The sequence below is a fragment of the Sinocyclocheilus grahami genome, unplaced genomic scaffold (assembly GCF_001515645.1).
Source record: "Sinocyclocheilus grahami isolate Dianchi unplaced genomic scaffold, SAMN03320097.WGS_v1.1 scaffold1277.1, whole genome shotgun sequence".
Lineage (NCBI taxonomy): Eukaryota > Metazoa > Chordata > Actinopteri > Cypriniformes > Cyprinidae > Sinocyclocheilus > Sinocyclocheilus grahami.
The window spans coordinates 94,946-111,460 of NW_015506456.1; the positions used below are offsets into that span (position 1 = coordinate 94,946).

The following is a 16,515-nucleotide window of genomic DNA, read 5'->3' on the forward strand; positions in this document are numbered from 1 at the left end:
AAATGCAGTTTTTTTTATAGGATTACCGTAATTTTCCTCTTTCTGGTGAAAATAATAATTTGACACAACTTGGCAACCCTCAGCCTTGCGTGCCTTTCCGCCGCCCCTCTTCCGTGCGCCATCTTGTCCCCACAACCCAGCGTAGCTGAACGGTTAGCGTGCGTCTTCTAACGCCACAGAGACTTGGTCAAAACGATCCAAAATCCAATTCGAATGAATTAAGAGACGTCGGTCCGCCACTCGCGCAGCTCGTCGAAGGCGTTGCCGTGATATTCGTTAAGGTCAACTATCATTTTCTTTCGTTTTGTAATTTAATGGCGTTGTGAAGGAACTGCCATGGCGGTTAGTCAGCAGCAACAACAGCAGCAGGCCGTGAGCAAACCGGCCGGCGGGAAACACGGCAACGTTTTGCCGTTATGGGGCAACGAGAAGACTATGAACCTCAACCCGATGATCCTGACAAACGTCCTGTCTTCGCCCTACTTCAAGGTCCAGCTGTACGAGCTCAAGACGTACCACGAGGTGGTGGACGAAATATACTTCAAGGTGGCGAAATGAACCCGGGCCGACGAGCGCGAAGCCCGCGGTTTTCTTTTTTGTATTACATGGGCATTGAATATTGCTCATTGTTTGGCATTGCTTCTATTAGGCTTAAATAGTTGTTAAATAAATGTAATTTGCTTTTAATTTAGTTTTACGTGAGCTGCAGTAGACCGTGTTAGGCCATAGAGGCTAATTGTGCTAACTAACTTAACTCAAAATACACCTATAAGAATGGTTAGTTAACTCAGAAATGAAACCGTTGTCATCATTAACTCACCGATATGTTATTCCAAACCAGAATTATTGAATTTCTTTAGTAGGATACTAGGTGTAACGTTACCGTATAGACAGAATGACATCTTCAGTCACCATTTACTTTAATTGGACGGACAAACATTCAACGAAAGTGAATAGTGACTGAGTCCCTGAGATCTTAAAAGCGACAAAATGACAGAAAATCAACATAGCAACCGTCCCGTTCACACCAAGATACCTATAACAGTAACTTTATTAGTTTACACCAACGTGTAATTTTTTATTATTATATAAACGCATGATGCAGGTATGTAGTCTGTCGCTTGAAATGCTCGAGAATATTCTGATTGTGATTGGTCGATGTTTTATCGTTATCAGCTAGAGAAATAATCGTTCTGAAAGTGATTCTAATAGTACCGTTCATCTGTGTCGTTACAGCTGTGGTGTAGGCTTCCCTATTCTCATAAAATTAGAACTATTATTAAAATTAATAGAGTTTGGTGTGAACGGTTTTTTATTGTGACTACCAAAACTATAGTAATTTTCTGTTAGCCAGCACTGTTGCAAAACAAACTAAATTCGAAAGACTAAAATCTTTTTCCATTATAATGATTTTTCCACTATTATTATTTTAAAGTATTCGCTATAAGTACTAGAATATTAGGCTAACAGTTTTGGAATCCAGGTTTGAATAAATGTAAACTTGGGATTTATAGTTGTATTTCTCCTGTAGTCAGTTGCTTGGTGTCAGATTGTGACCTGTTTCCTACTCAGGTCAATCATATGGAGCCATGGGAAAAAGGCAGCAGGAAGACTGCGGGGCAGACAGGAATGTGCGGAGGGGTAAGTAGAAGTACGTGCCTTGAGACCTACTCGACTTCATCCTCCCGTAATCTTTGCCACTTTGATTAAAACAAGGGAGAGATTCACTAAAGCAGAACATATGTTTAGCTTCAAGTTTCATGATGTTTGTCTTGCAGGTTCGAGGAGTCGGGACAGGTGGGATTGTCTCCACTGCATTTTGCTTGCTGTATAAGCTATTTACACTGAAACTGACCCGCAAGCAAGTGATGGGTCTCATCACTCACACAGATTCGCCCTATATCAGATCACTGGGCTTCATGTACATCAGGTATGACGTAGAACACTTAACATGAACTGAGCTGGGGGTTTTTATGGTAACTGTTTCAGAAGTAACTTCATGTTTTGTTATTTAACACTGCCATGGCGGTTCATGTGGGTGAACTACTTTGAATAATCAAATTCTAGCATTGATTTTAGCGAAGGAATATGAGTATGTAGAGCAGAATTACCCAAACTGCTGTATATAAGATGGTAATTTCATAAGTACATAGCTCAAGCCACATTGTTTGTTTGGATGGTTCTTATTTTCTGGTCTCGATGAATACTCATTTATAATGTTGAATCTGTGTGTTGTAGGTATACTCAGCCTCCTCCTGACTTGGTTGATTGGTATGATGAGTTCCTTGACGACGAGGAGGTATGTCACCACGGGTAATGACTTCATCTCTCTTATTTATAATGTATCAAGTTTTAACCAGAAAGCTTTAGGCCAAATGCTGATTGTGATGCACATAGCTGTCCTTCAACCTTTGACCTCATTTAACTTAATGTTCCTCTTGAGATTTAACAGTTACAGCTGTATTTGTGGTGGCAAGTTTACCCAAGACATCAGATAACTGGTTTCTTACTTTCACTGGGTATGCCATGTCTGTTCTGAGATCAGCACAAACTCTTAGCAAATGGTAATTTGAGCTAGATATGTAGTTCCATGGTGATTCCGCTGTAGTTAAATGTAAATTGCATGCAATATTCTTTTAGCCCAGATACTTTGTGTATATGGCAGTATGCCTCTGTGATTCATAGATACATTTATATTTGATCGTAAATATCAGACATCCATTACTGGTTGCTGACTCATGTCTTGTGCTCCTGCACGCCCACCCTCAGTATATAGTTGGTAATATATTATCCATTTTAAAAATAGCCCAGAAAAGGAGATCTAATTTGCATTGAGCAGACATTGCTGCCAGGCCTGGTGGTGGTGGTTATGTGTGTCTCTGGCTGACTGCCCTGTTCTCTCTCCCAGATTGCCCTTGTGATGCGGGTGGATTGGATATAGGGTGTGCTCCCCACACTTGACTGGTATTCGTGGGTGCAATTAGACAAGCTCACCTACCCACTCCACCCCTTCACACGCACCGGTACAGCATATATATGTCAGCTGACCTACAACCTCCTCTGCATCGCACCTATGTTGAGCCATTGCATAGTAAGAGACATTGTGGAAGCAAATTATTTTGATGCTCAGTCATGCAGATCTGTTGAAAATTAATATAATAAACTATTTTCTATAAAAAAATAAAGCAGAAAGACAGGAAATGTAACTCTGTTACTTCCTAACGATCCCACTTATATTAAAGGTGCACTAAAGGTCTATTATGAAGTAGCACCTTTTTTTAGCTAGTAATAAAAGTATTAATATAATGGTATTGCTTTTGTATCCGTGCTGATTATTTGTTATTATAAAGTTGAAGATGACGGTCAATGAAGCAAACAAAATTACTTGTTGCACCTGTCAATACTGAATATTAAGTCAGGTGAGAGCAGAGGTGAAGGCTCAGTGTTTGGTCATCACAAATGAAGCATTTTATTTAGGACAGTGTACGGTCTAATTATTAGCGTTAACATGTATACCAGAGGTTGTGCGATATCTTTTAATGTGTCTGAGTGCGTTTATGATTTGTAGTGTTAATGGTTTTGCTCCTTTGTCTCTGTGATCAGGAGTTGGACGTGAAGGCTGGAGGAGGGTGCGTAATGACGGTTGGAGAGATGCTCCGCTCCTTCCTGACCAAGCTGGAATGGTTCTCAACGTTGTTTCCACGAATACCTGTTCCTGTGCAGAAAGCAATCGACCAGCACATGAAGAACCGACCACGTAAACCCCCCCAAAAAGATGAGCAGGATGAAGAGGCGGCAGCCGATTCAGGAAGGCATGGAGATAGGCGCCGTTCCTTCCTAACGGTCCCACTTATATTAAAGGTGCACTAAATGTCTATTATGAAGTAGCACCTTTTTTTAGCTAGTAATAAAAGTATTTATATAATGGTATTGCTTTTGTATCCGTGCTGATTATTTGTTATTATAAAGTTGAAGATGCCGGTCAATGAAGCAAACAAAATTACTTGGTGCACCTGTCAATACTGAATATTAAGTCAGGTGAGAGCAGAGGTGAAGGCTCAGTGTTTGGTCATCACAAATGAAGCATTTTATTTAGGACAGTGTACGGTCTAATTATTAGCGTTAACATGTATACCAGAGGTTGTGCGATATCTTTTAATGTGTCTGAGTGCGTTTATGATTGTAGTGTTAATGGTTTTGCTCCTTTGTCTCTGTGATCAGGAGTTGGACGTGAAGGCTGGAGGAGGGTGCGTAATGACGGTTGGAGAGATGCTCCGCTCCTTCCTGACCAAGCTGGAATGGTTCTCAACGTTGTTTCCACGAATACCTGTTCCTGTGCAGAAAGCAATCGACCAGCACATGAAGAACCGACCACGTAAACCCCCGCAAAAAGATGAGCAGGATGAAGAGGCGGCAGCCGATTCAGGAAGGCATGGAGATAGGCGCCGTTCCAGGTACATTCGTTGTGTGTGGGTGGCATGAGATTATTTGGCTAACCAGATCAGCAGTGATCAGTGTTTGTGGTGGTGTTTGAACTGTAGTAAGTTAGTTTTGTTCAGCTGTTTTAAAGGATCACCAACCATTTTGAATGGACTAACTATTGAAGATGAGCCATAACTACTCTGTAAATAAAACAAAGATTACTGGATTGTTTTACAAGAAAATAACATTTCAGTTTTTCTACTTCGTTTAATTCAAAGTGGTACTTGCCATTTCTTTGTAGTTGTTTGTATATAATGGAAACATATAATGGGCATTGTTGGATTTAAGCTCAACTAATTTCTTGTGTTGTTGGTTAATGCTGGTACATGTCAGACAGCTGTAGTGTATTGTAACCAAATTGCTAGAGTTCTGTTTTTTGGTGTGGCAATTCTGGCGACTGTTAATGCTTGGCATTTGATATACTGTAAGTTTTTCCTTGGTTTGGATTAAATTGTTATTTGGATGGCTCATGAACGTGCTCCCAGCAGCATGTAGAATGTAGACATATTTTTCACCAAGACAGATATGACTAAAGTCTTCGATCTCATGTGAGTTTACATAATTTTAAACATTTTCAAAAATACGATTACTTTCTGTGTGGAACTTTTGCAGTTAGCCCAAAACTTTGTTCCCCTTTAAAGAAATGTACACACAATACTAATTTCTGCCGAGTTATACTTGTCTGTATGAGATTCTGTCTTACATATACAGTACTTTGTAATGTTGTGATCTGAATGCAGGGAATAGAATTGCTGTTTCAGAATCACCTCACTCTCTTCTATTTTGTTCACTAGTATATATGTGCTATGTTCAATAATTGTGTTTTTTTGTGTGTGTGTTTAGGACACCTAGGAAAAGTCAGAGTCCCGGGAGGTCCCAAAATCGTTCCAGGAGTCACAGCCATCACAGAGAAAAGCATGGCGCCAGCTTTGATTGTGAGCTGGAGAGAGAACGAGACCGGCAGCGAAAAGAACGGGAGGGAAAGGATAGGGATAGAGACAAGGAGCGGGACAGGGAGAGAGACCGAGATAGACGACGCTCCAGAACACCAGACCGAACCACAGAACGTCGACGCAGTCGCAGCAGGGAACCACGCCGGAGTCACAGCACCAGTCGAGAGAAGAGGAACGAGAGGAAAGACAGAGATAAAGAGAGGGAGGCAGAGAGTGAGAGAGAGCGTAGTCGCAAGAAAGACAGAGAGCACCATAAAGATCAGGAGAGGTCAAAAGACAAGAGGAGTAAAGGAGAGGGGGAAGAGAGGAGGCACAAGGAAGATAAGGAGGATAGAAAGCACAGGGAAGAAAAGAGGAGCAAACGCTCAAAGAGCAAAAGCAGAGACCGGAAAAACAAAACTGAACGATCTAGCAAGAAACGCTCTCGCTCGAGCAGCAAGACCAGGCAGGAAGCAGGGGAGGAGAGGAACCAGAAACGGGAACACAGCCATAGTAAGGAACGCTCACACAAGCGCAGTCGCAGCAAAGAGCGCTCACACCGTCGAGAATCCAGCAATGGACGAGAACATGTAAAACAAGAGCATCCCAGTCCTGAACTAGGAGAAAGAACAAACAGTGTTCGAGAGGATTCTCCCTGATCCAAGTCTGTCTCTATCTCCCCCTCCTCTCTTTCAAATTCCCTCTTTACCAGTACCTCTCTTATTACTTCATGTCTTTATCTTTAATCCTCTTGTGCACCACTTGTGTTGAAGTAAGCAATTGGAAAAGCCTGGATTTTTTTTTTTCTGGACTGTTAATTGCCACTTGTGTAGACATCAAAAAATGTATTTTTCTCTCAGTTGTCGATTACAGATGTCTGAACTGAAAATGACATTTTAAAAATACTTTTCTTTTCTTTTTTAATCCCCTTTCTCCCCCAATTTGTTTTCTGAATTTTCACAAATGGCTTTGTACATAGAGCTCAGAGAATGTTTTAAATTTCAACAGAGCTACCACAGAGTTGAGTTTGTGACACAGGCCGCTGAAATCTGTGCTGACATTGTACTGTTTCATTGCTCTGTTGCATCTCGTTTTCTAATAAAATTCTTATGGAACAAAATTGCTCGGTTGTATATTTTTGATGTCATTTATCAAAACAGTTGGGTTCTGGATGTAAAAATGTCACTCATTTTCTTCATAGAGTTTCTTTATAGAGTTTGTGTCGACATGTCAACCTTTCAAGACAAACCTGCCATGAGATTTTAGGTTGTTAAATTAAGACATGTGCTTCTGCTGTATGATTTCAACTTTATTTTTTGCAGTACAGTAATATCCATAATTATAAAGAGAGATCTGAGAACTGTAGGTGAGAAAAGTAGCGGCTACCCATTCCCATGAAGTATTGTGATAATTTAGTCAGGCTTACTCTCAAATTGCTTGTACAAGTATTAATATCTTGGAATAAATTGTAAAAATAAACAATGCACTGTTTTATAATTAAAATTATTTATAGTCAAGTTTTATTTTATCAACTTGATTCTGTTGTCAGTTGTGTTGGTTCATGGGATGAGTAGTTAATTCACTTAAAGATGTTAAATAGTCTTTTACAGTGCTTTTTTGCTTTCACTGTTGTGCCCTTGTCAGTTCCTTGTAAGAACATTAATTTTATAAGAAGAGCAGCTGTTTTGTATATGGTTAATTTATTTTACATGTCATAATTTATAAGACTCATCACATGGAGAAATGCTCTTTGTACTTAATATAACTACTCGTATACAAAAACAGGAATACATATTTATATAAGACTTTTTTAAAATATTTGGCATTGCATGAAAGTAAATCCTTCAGCCAAAAACAACAGATTTTGGAAAACATTTAAAAAGAAATAATGTTGATCTTACACCCAGTCAATCTATTTCACCCTTAAACATTGTTTTAAAAAAAAAAGAACCTTGAACCAGAATTTATGTAACATGCAAAAGTTAAATATCTCAGAGTTTCACAAATTCTTAGGTAAGTGCAGGAATTCTCAGAGGCAAGAGTTTGAGTGCGATGAGATAAAAGCATTTACTCCGGGTTGGTCGGGCCTAGAGTGGAGAGAATCAAGGGTTAATACTGGAAACCTTTTTAAGACTTCAAACATTTTCTGTCGCTTGTAAATATATTTTTAAGATGTTAAGGAAAGGCGCTGTTGTGGATAAATCTTTAAAAGCAAACATTGGGTGGCATCACTTTTTTGCATGTGGAATGAGGTTCAGTTTCTTTTGTGTAAAGTTCAATATACCATTTACCCTAAATAAAGTCTATTTCTCCATTTTGAGAATTAATCTGAGAAAAGAAATTTCATGAGTTTTAATTTCTGCTGTTGAGCATCAACTCACCTTTCTCACTTTGTGCCAGGTCTCACCTCCTCCTGCGACCTGCTGTTACTGCGAAAGGATGGGCAAGGTCAAAGGTGACAGGACTTTCACCAAAGCAAGAGTTTGACAAGCCTGTCTTAGTGAAAATTACTACTGCTCTGATATTTGATTCTTGCTCTCTAAAATCACCTACTTACCTGAAACAGGCACTGAGTCTTCACTCTCCCCGGCAGTGTTGCTGGCAGTTACGACAATGTGGCCACTGCTGAAATTGGTGACAGAGCAGAGGAGCTGTGAGGTCATGCAGAGTTTCGTCCTACCAGAAGAAGTAACCCCATACACAGTGTAGTTTGTAGCAAATAGAGACTGGTTCCATGCCACTTCCGCCGATGATGCAGAGAATGTCACATTCAGAGGGGCACAAGGTACTGGGGGAAAGAAACAAATGAACAGATGAGTTATGTATGTTTTTGCATTTTAGGCATCTTCATTTTCCATTTAAGTAGGGTAAGAACGTAGTACTGTGGTGACTGAACATTGTGCACCTGTGGTTCCAGTGATGGCAGCAGATTTGTCGCTTGTGGCGGCAGAGTTCCTCGCGCTGATGGTTGCGCTGTAGGAGGAGCCACAAAGGAGGGGCACCTCAAAGAACCTGCGACTTGTCCAATAGGAGGCGAGGTCAAAGAGTGCCTGGCTGTTGCCCTGAATGCTGCCCGTGAGTGCCAGGAGGTATTCAGAATTAGGACAATTCACAGTAGACCAAGATGCCCTCAAGATCTGAGTATCATTCACTACTGTACGAGGGACAACCCTCAGTCCAGCTGGAGGACAGGGAGCTGAGGGAAAGACACAGACAAAGAGACTTAAAACCCAATGGGGATCCCAAAGAAGCAGAATCAAAATAGTATAGATTTGCCTACATTATATACTTTCTGATTTTGTGTACATAGATGGTCTGAACACATATTCGATTCTATTCTCCTAGAAGACCTTTTTTTTTTTTTTATGTGATATCCGACTCATAGACACATTGTTAATGTAAGTTGCTGCTAACCAGGCTGGTAATGACTCAGAAGAAGGTGCCGAAAATATTTCTTGGCTCTGCTCTGCTAAAAGTAGATCCTTGAAGATCTTTATCAGTAGTGGTTTAGGTCTGCAAATTGGGTCGTTACTTTCATACTAACTGACAACCATACAAGAGTGGACTTGGTTCTTTTGGTAGACACACAAGTGCAGAAAACATACCAATAAACTGAACCAAATTGATTGTTCTACCTGCTCCCTTAGTTTGAGGTTCACTCAAGGAACTGTTGCAGAAGCCATCCTTTGCCTGCACTGTAAAGTTGTACACAGTGCCGCACACTAAGCCCTCCAGAGTGCAGGACGTGTGTGTGGTTTCACAGTAGACCGTTGTGCCGGTTTGTGACTGAGCAAGTCCTGTGTAGACCACCGCCCCTGTACTCCCCACCCATGACAATGAGGCACTACTACTGTTCCCGCACTGTATGTTTGCAGTTAAGTTGGCTGGCTCGCACGGCACTATGGAATAAACACATTGCAATAAATATTAACACAGTGTAAAAACTTTGGTCACGGAATTTAAAGGAAAATAATTTGTGTTCTCTTACCCATTTGGAAGGTGATGTTAGCACTGGGCAGGCTGGTGCAGTTCTCATTACTGGCTAAAACGGACACATAGTAGGTGTTGCTGCAATGCAGATCGGTTAGCGTGCAGTTATTGTCCGAGGTATTGCACGTCTTCAAGTCTCCATTTCTGCCGACTACAGTAAGCAGGTACGACTGCGCCACGTATGATGGGTCCCATGACACAAACACATCCTTCGACTGACAGTCTACATCGGCCTGAACTGATGATGGCTGACAGGGTGCTGCAGACAATCAAAGGAAGAAATGAGAACAGCCTGAATATTAATGTAATGAAAGTGCATCTAACATGGATAGATCTGTAGATCAGGGGTATCCAATCCTGCTCCTGGAGGTCTACCTTACTGTTGAGTTTAGCTCCAACCTTATATTTTCAAGATCCTCGTGATTGCTAGAAGCAGGCAGTTTAGAACTAAACTCCACGGGAAGGTTGCCTTCCACGAGCAGGATTGTACAACCCTGGTCTACAGAATGTAGTTGCAATTATTTAACTAGAAAACTCCCATAATGCAAATGTTATGGTGTATTGAGTTGTTGTTAGCACTTTACGATTTGAATTTTAGGTGAGTGCTAGTGTTTCTGGGTGGTTGCTCAGTGGCTAGAAAACAAGTCAAAAGAGCCCAGCCCCAGGTGTCCATGATATCGTGGTTCCTAGATAAGACCCGGGTCCCTTCTTTAATTTAAAGTTTTTTTCTCTTTATCCATCAGGTAAAAATTCAAAGTCAGATCACCTAAGAAAGTAATAGCGCACCTCTTTAAAGGGTAAATTCCCAACCCCAAGTTGGAGGAATAATAAAAGTGATGGTTGCTCATGAATAGTTACTGATTGCTGATGGTTTGCTTTCTAAAATAAACATCTTTTCATGTTTTATTAGATGGGTATGACATGATATTGATGGTTGTACCAGTTCTGATCTTGTAGGGTGGGCTGCGGAGGCTGCTGCATTGGTTGGCCGAAGCGGCTACAATGATGGTGTACTCCTTGTCGCACTGCACATGGGTAAAGTTGCATGAAGAAGCGGAGCTATTGCAGGAAAGGAGGGAACGGTCTTGATCCTCTGCTGTGGCAATGTAGAGAGAATTTCCACTCCGAGCTCTCTGCCACTGTACAATGATAACAGAACTGTGGCATTCAGCCACCACCAGGATGGATGACAGGGCACAAGGTGCTGGAGAGAGAGATTATACATACTTTAAGACTGAGATACACATGATCTCAAATAAGAAGGCTAAAGCTCTCTACTGCAGGTGTACTTGCCTGTCTCCAGCTGAAAGCTGTTGCTGGGTGGGCTCACGCAAGCAGCGTTTGAGGCAGTGACGTGAAAGGTGTAGCTCCTTCCACACCCCAGGTCAGGTACATTACAGGTGGAGTTTGAGCTGCTACAGGTGGAATTGTGACCGTCATCCCTTACAGCCTGCACTGTGTAAGATTCTGCACCATTATCTACATTCCATGATACCCATGCAGAGTTAGTAACACAGTCCACAGTACCGGTGACCCCCTGTGGGATACATGGAGCTGTAAAGAGAAGACATCAGACATCAGACATGAAGTGCATTAGGTAAATATGGCAATTGTAATCTGTTTGAGGAAGTATTTTTGTGTTAGTGTCCAACCTGAGGAGATGGAAAGGTCACTGATTGGTTGACTCTGACAGCTGCCTCTCAGTGCCACCACACTGAGGTTGAATCTCTCTCCACAGGGCAGATGGACGATGGAGCACTGTGTGTTTGTGCTGTTACAGGAGGAAATCGTACCGGTGCTCTCGGACTCCAGTTCAACTCTGAACTGGCTGGCATCCACTGCTGGGTTCCAACTCACCAGCACAGACCCTAAATCACACTGCACAATGGCAGATACGTTCTGAGGGGGACATGGAGCTGAGAAAAGAGAGAGACGGAACCAGGATGTTATTGAAGGGTGGGGCTGTACTAACTACATCAGCAGGAAACTATATAAGGTAAGCCAACATAGCAACGGTGGTGTACTCCTTGCCGCAATGCTACATCAAGTTAGCATGCCTGCTCATTTCACATGCAAAAAGTAAGTCAGTCATAGCCCCATGTAGAAGTCTTAAACATATGGTAGCTTGCTTAATTCTAAAGGTGGGTGAAACTCACAAAACATTTCCTGGTCATATTTTGCCTCAGAAATAAGATATTATATTTTACCAAATGCCATTAAAGTCCATTTTCAAGACTTTTGCATTGTGGCATTATTTTCATGGCAATTAGAATTTCTATCAAAAGTCTCATTACCGTAAAAATAAATAAGATATTATATTTTACAAAATGACATTAAAGTCCATTTTCAAGACTATTGCATTGTGGCATTCATTTCATGGCAATTAGAATTTCTGTCAAAAGTCTCATTACCGTAAAAAAAAAAATAATAATTCCTGTAATGAGATGTTTTACTTACAACAGATTATTTTGTAGTTCCCCTCACTGTATTATTAAACATTTTTAAATAAAATCATAACCAAAATATATAACAATGAGATATAAATACTTTACCATTTAAATAATATATTGTTTTGTTTTTTTGCATTACAGCAAGGATAATTTGGAGAGAAAATATGCTTAAATTTTCTGAAAATAAATCTAGCGTAGCGTTAGTTCTGGCAGGTCACGTTAGTCAAGCCATAGTGCGCCAGATCACCCACCACACACCAGCTTATTGGTGGAGAGGAGACAGAGTGATGAAGCCAATCAGTAGATATGGGGATTGTTAGGAGGCCATGATGATCAGAGGCCAATGGGCAAATTTGGCCAGGATTCGAAAGGCTGGGATTTTTAATGACTACAGAGAGTCAGGACCTCGGTTTAACATCTCATCCAAAGGACGGTGCTTGTTGACAGTATAGTGTCCCCATCACTATACTGGGGCGTTAGGACCCACACAGACCACAGGGTAAGCACCCCCTGCTGGCCTCACTAACACCTCTTCCAGCAGCAACCTAGTTTTCCAAGGAGGTCTCCCATCCAGGTACTGACCAGGCTCAGCCCTGCTTAGCTTCAGTGGGTAACCAGTCTTGGGCTACAGGGTGATACGGCTGCCGGCATAACATGTACATAACATTATTGAACTTTAACGATATCTGCAATACATTTATGTTGGTTCTGTTCTGTTTACCCTGGGGGGGTTATCGCTGCTCTTCCTGCTCTTATTCATGCTAGGCTGCATGGATGCGCAGGGAGTTCTTGCCCAGAACAGAACCATACCGCCAATCCAAACTGTATGCTAATTGTCAATCATCTTTGACGATAGTGGTCCTGACAGAACTGCCAATAAAAATGCCAAAAGTAGACTTTACTTAAGCACAATATATTTTCTTATTTTTTGATTTTGATTTTGGTGTGAAAAAATGTTTTGCTCTTTAACTATTTCATGAGATTTACTCTTATGTCAGGGGGGTGGGGGGTGTAAAATTATCAAATTAAATTACAACTGCTGTTGGTGAAAGAAACCTTCAGTGAAACATACATGCAACACAAAAAACAATATGAATAATGAAATTATGCTTATATTAGACCTTTTATATATTTGATGGCTAATTAAGTTGAACTGAAGTGTTCAGATCTCTTATTATGTAATTATCAGCTTCGAGATGGGACCACTGGTTTTGAAAATGACTAAAACATTAAATAAAGACATACTCCTCTCTTGATAAAGTAAGTAAAATCTTCACACACGCACCTGTCTGCACCTGAGACGTAGTGCTCTTCACTCGCCCACAGCCATGAGCCAGTGAGTAGACAGACACATTATAAATCTGACCACACTGCAGTTCCTGTAGATCACAGGAGGCAGCGGTGGTGTTACAAGAGTAGGAATGACCATTGTTAGACTCAGCCACAGCCGTGTAAGACTCCGCCCCGTTTGCTTGCACCCACGACACAGACACAACACCACCATTGCTGATGTCGCAATGCAAAGACGTCTGAACATTGCTAGGTGCACATGGAGCTGAAAGAGAGCACGAACAGGACCCATTAGTGTTGATAATCATACACCTGCATGGTCATCTTTACAACAGATTAGAATACCCCACGTTCGACTTGAATCAGATACAGGATTTAATCTTGGCTTCTCTGTCATCAGGTGCACAAGAGAATCAGCAGACTCACCTGACTGCAGAAAGAGGTGCATGTTGCCATTGTCACATACTCCACCCAAGGCAGTGACGGTAATGTTATAGCTCTGGCCACAGTGCATGCCAGATAATGTACAACTGTGGTCGGAGCTGGAGCAGTCGATGCGATGTCCATCAGAACCAGTAGCCTGGACTGTGTGATGCTTAATGTTATCACTGAGCTCCCAACTTACAACTGCAGAGTTGGTGTCACAGTTGAGCTGGGCGCTAGCATTCTGTGGCTTACAGGACACTGAAGTGAAATGAAATATGAACAATTATCATAATTAGCAAGATTATTAACTTTAGTACTTGAAACTTAAAAATCAGTACTAACACTAGTAACAGTGAGAATGTTTCAGTTATTTTAGGAAGCACATTTCTAAAATGAAGACCAGTAAAACATCCTTGTTTTAGAGGGCGGTCATTTAATTGCTATGAATTTAATAAAATATCAATATATGCATTGTTTTATTTTATTGCGCAGTGTCTAGATGTTTGTTGCCTATATTAAGAACAAAAAAAATTGAAACAAAGACATATATGTATCATTGCACTATAATACACTGTTCAAAGGTCAGATCTTTTTTTGGGGGGATATTAAGCAAGGATGCATTACATTTATCAAAAGTGACAAAAACTTTTATAATGTTTCATAAAAATGTAATTTCAAATGAATGCAGTTCTTTCAAACTTTCTGTTCATCAAATAATCATAAGAAAGAACACGGTTTACACATTAGAATGATTTCTGATGGATCATGTGGCACTGAAGACTGCAGTAATTGCAGTTTTGCCATCACAGGAATACATTACATTTTAAAATATGTTAAAATCGAAAACAGTTATTTTACATTTTAATAATATTTCACAATATTACTGATTTACTGTATTTTTGATCAAGTAAACGCAAGGCATAAAAGACTTCTTTCTAAAGCATAAAGTAGTACTGACCCCATACTGCTGAACTGTATTTATGGTGGATGTTATTTTAATGTTTTTCAGGTACCTGTACTCAGCACAACTGGTTGACTCTGTGCAGTGTTGCATGTCCCGTCAGTGGCGCTGACAGCTAGACTATAGTTCATCCCACAGAGCAGATCTGAGAAGACACATGCTGTTCCGGTGCTGTTGCACACTGAAGCATAGCCACCACTAGTCTGAGCAACCGCAGCATAGGAAATGGCCCCCACGCTTGGGTCCCAGGATACAGATAGATCTCCAGTCGTACAGTTTACACTGCCCTGCACATGACTAGGTACACACGGCACTGCAAAGAAACAAGGTTGGAGAAAGACTAAATTAGTAATTAGTTTTCTATCTTACATCTGTTGGCATGCTTAATTGTAATTAATCTTTTTTTTTTCAAACAGAGATAAAAGTAGAGAGCAGACTATACATAGACTATACCGGTGTTTATTCGTAAGATGGAACTTCCTGATGTGTTGCATTGCTGGTTGACTGCAATGACGCGGACATTGTACGAGGAGCTGCAATGCAGTGTTTGCAGTCTGCACTGCTGTGCAGTTGTGTTACAGGCAGTCACTGGACCCTCAGGTCCATTGGCAACCACCAGGTAAGACGCCGCCCCATGGCTGACATTCCACCTTATAGTTATAAAGTTAAACGAACAGTCCAGCTCAGACACCACATTCTGAGGAACACATGGAACTAGAGGAGAAGAGAACAGGAAAAGCATTTGAGATCTGCGATATGGGTAATTTTCAACAGACTATATAAAGAGTCAAGCCATCAGTGTTTCTGCATTACCTGATGACAAGTAAGCAGGTGAACTCAGTACACTTCTGCATTGCCTGTTAATTGCTCTGACTGTGATCTGGTACTGTTGACCACAGAGCAGCTCTGATAGGAAGCCACTGGTGATGTTGGTACTGAATGCCAGTGGATTCCCATCTCCACTCACTGCTGTCACCTCATATGTCTCAGCTCCAGCACTGGAAGCCCAGCTCAGAGTACCCACCCCTGTGCCACAGTCCAGGATGGGCAGCAAAGCTTGAGGAACACATGGGGCTAAAGAGCCAGAAAACATAGCACAGCATTAAAACTCCCCTGAGGTTTGTGTTTACATGCATAAACAAGGAAAATGTCAGGGTATTTGCGAAAAATTATAACATTAAAAAAAGAATAATATTTAAATTGGATTGAACGTGAGTAAATGTGTTTAATAATAATTTTGTCATTTATAATCATTAGAAATTTCATATTTTTGTCTCATGATGAGGAATATATTCAAATATATTGTCTTGTTTTCCAACACGGTTTGGTGTGCTTTGTTCATGTGACTTTCATTTTGCTTCATGTCATGTCTTTTACTTTAGAAGTTTTATCCTGTGAAGCAAACTTGTTTTTAGAGAATATATCTTGAATATATAAGTATAGTTTGTGTGGTTTAAATTAACAGTTTTGTTGCACTTCTTGTTGGGTTTTATATAGTTATTAAAAAATTGTGCACCCTGTTCAGAACTTATTCAACTTTTCTTAGTCATTTTTACGAAGATTTTTAATCAGCTGATCCCCCTCAAGTTCATACAGCATCCAAATACTTTTTAGTGCACTTACAGCATTAAAATAATTTTACATATATACTACAGAGATAAGTGCAAGTGTCAAGTGAATGATTTTTTTTATCTTATGCAATTTGCTATCTAATACACATTCATACATTTGTTTTTAGTTTTTTTTTTAATTTAACTATCATGTAAATTATATGTAATGTTAGTTTTAAACTACTCAAATTCATCCTTCAGATGCAAACTGATGGTATATTTATCATTAGAGTGTCTGGTCTTACCCATATGTATGGTGGTGCTGTTGCTGCGTGCACTCGTGCAGCGGCTGTCATTGGCAGTGACCGTAACGTTATAGATTTCACCGCAGTGCAGGTCCTCCCAGGTGCAGCTGGTCCCATTAGTAACACACA

At 40.6% G+C, this 16,515-nt stretch overlaps 2 protein-coding genes across 3 annotated transcripts in view; one reads left to right on the top strand and one right to left on the bottom strand.

Annotated features, from left to right (window-relative positions):
- Positions 1–89: 89 nt before the first annotated feature.
- LOC107568745 (pre-mRNA-splicing factor 38B) lies at positions 90–6,197 on the top strand. Of its 2 annotated transcripts, XM_016254740.1 has the most exons (7): positions 90–546; positions 1,573–1,641; positions 1,779–1,930; positions 2,239–2,299; positions 3,604–3,792; positions 4,402–4,454; positions 5,326–6,197. In XM_016254740.1, the coding sequence occupies exons 1-7, from the start codon at positions 337–339 to the stop codon at positions 6,071–6,073; spliced, it is 1,482 nt and encodes a 493-aa protein (XP_016110226.1). In that variant the 5' UTR covers positions 90–336; the 3' UTR covers positions 6,074–6,197. The 2 variants fall into 2 exon arrangements, with proteins under 2 accessions (XP_016110226.1, XP_016110225.1); XM_016254739.1 differs by lacking the exon at positions 4,402–4,454 and having other exon boundaries at positions 91–546; positions 3,604–3,834; positions 5,324–6,197.
- A 1,123-nt stretch (positions 6,198–7,320) lies between these two features.
- Positions 7,321–16,515, bottom strand: part of fndc7rs1 (fibronectin type III domain containing 7, related sequence 1) — a 39,737-nt gene continuing 30,542 nt past the window's right edge. The window contains exons 32-44 of the mRNA XM_016254726.1: positions 14,985–15,245; positions 14,584–14,844; positions 13,571–13,828; positions 13,140–13,409; positions 11,057–11,320; positions 10,698–10,958; positions 10,345–10,608; positions 9,403–9,663; positions 9,050–9,313; positions 8,320–8,610; positions 7,972–8,202; positions 7,796–7,843; positions 7,321–7,501 (exon numbers count right to left, since the gene is read on the bottom strand). Of these exons, the coding sequence (XP_016110212.1) occupies positions 7,818–7,843; positions 7,972–8,202; positions 8,320–8,610; positions 9,050–9,313; positions 9,403–9,663; positions 10,345–10,608; positions 10,698–10,958; positions 11,057–11,320; positions 13,140–13,409; positions 13,571–13,828; positions 14,584–14,844; positions 14,985–15,245 (2,912 nt within the window). The 3' untranslated portion in view covers positions 7,321–7,501; positions 7,796–7,817. The remainder of the gene's footprint in view (positions 7,502–7,795; positions 7,844–7,971; positions 8,203–8,319; positions 8,611–9,049; positions 9,314–9,402; positions 9,664–10,344; positions 10,609–10,697; positions 10,959–11,056; positions 11,321–13,139; positions 13,410–13,570; positions 13,829–14,583; positions 14,845–14,984; positions 15,246–16,515) is intronic.

Bases quoted from the DNA above. Each gene is read 5' to 3' on its own strand.
- LOC107568745 (XM_016254740.1), top strand. From the start codon at position 337: ATGGCGGTTAGTCAGCAGCAACAACAGCAGCAGGCCGTGAGCAAACCG. The intron at 1,642-1,778 runs GTAAGTAGAAGT...TTTGTCTTGCAG, and splicing joins AGACAGGAATGTGCGGAGGG to GTTCGAGGAGTCGGGACAGG. The intron at 1,931-2,238 runs GTATGACGTAGA...TGTGTGTTGTAG, and splicing joins CTGGGCTTCATGTACATCAG to GTATACTCAGCCTCCTCCTG.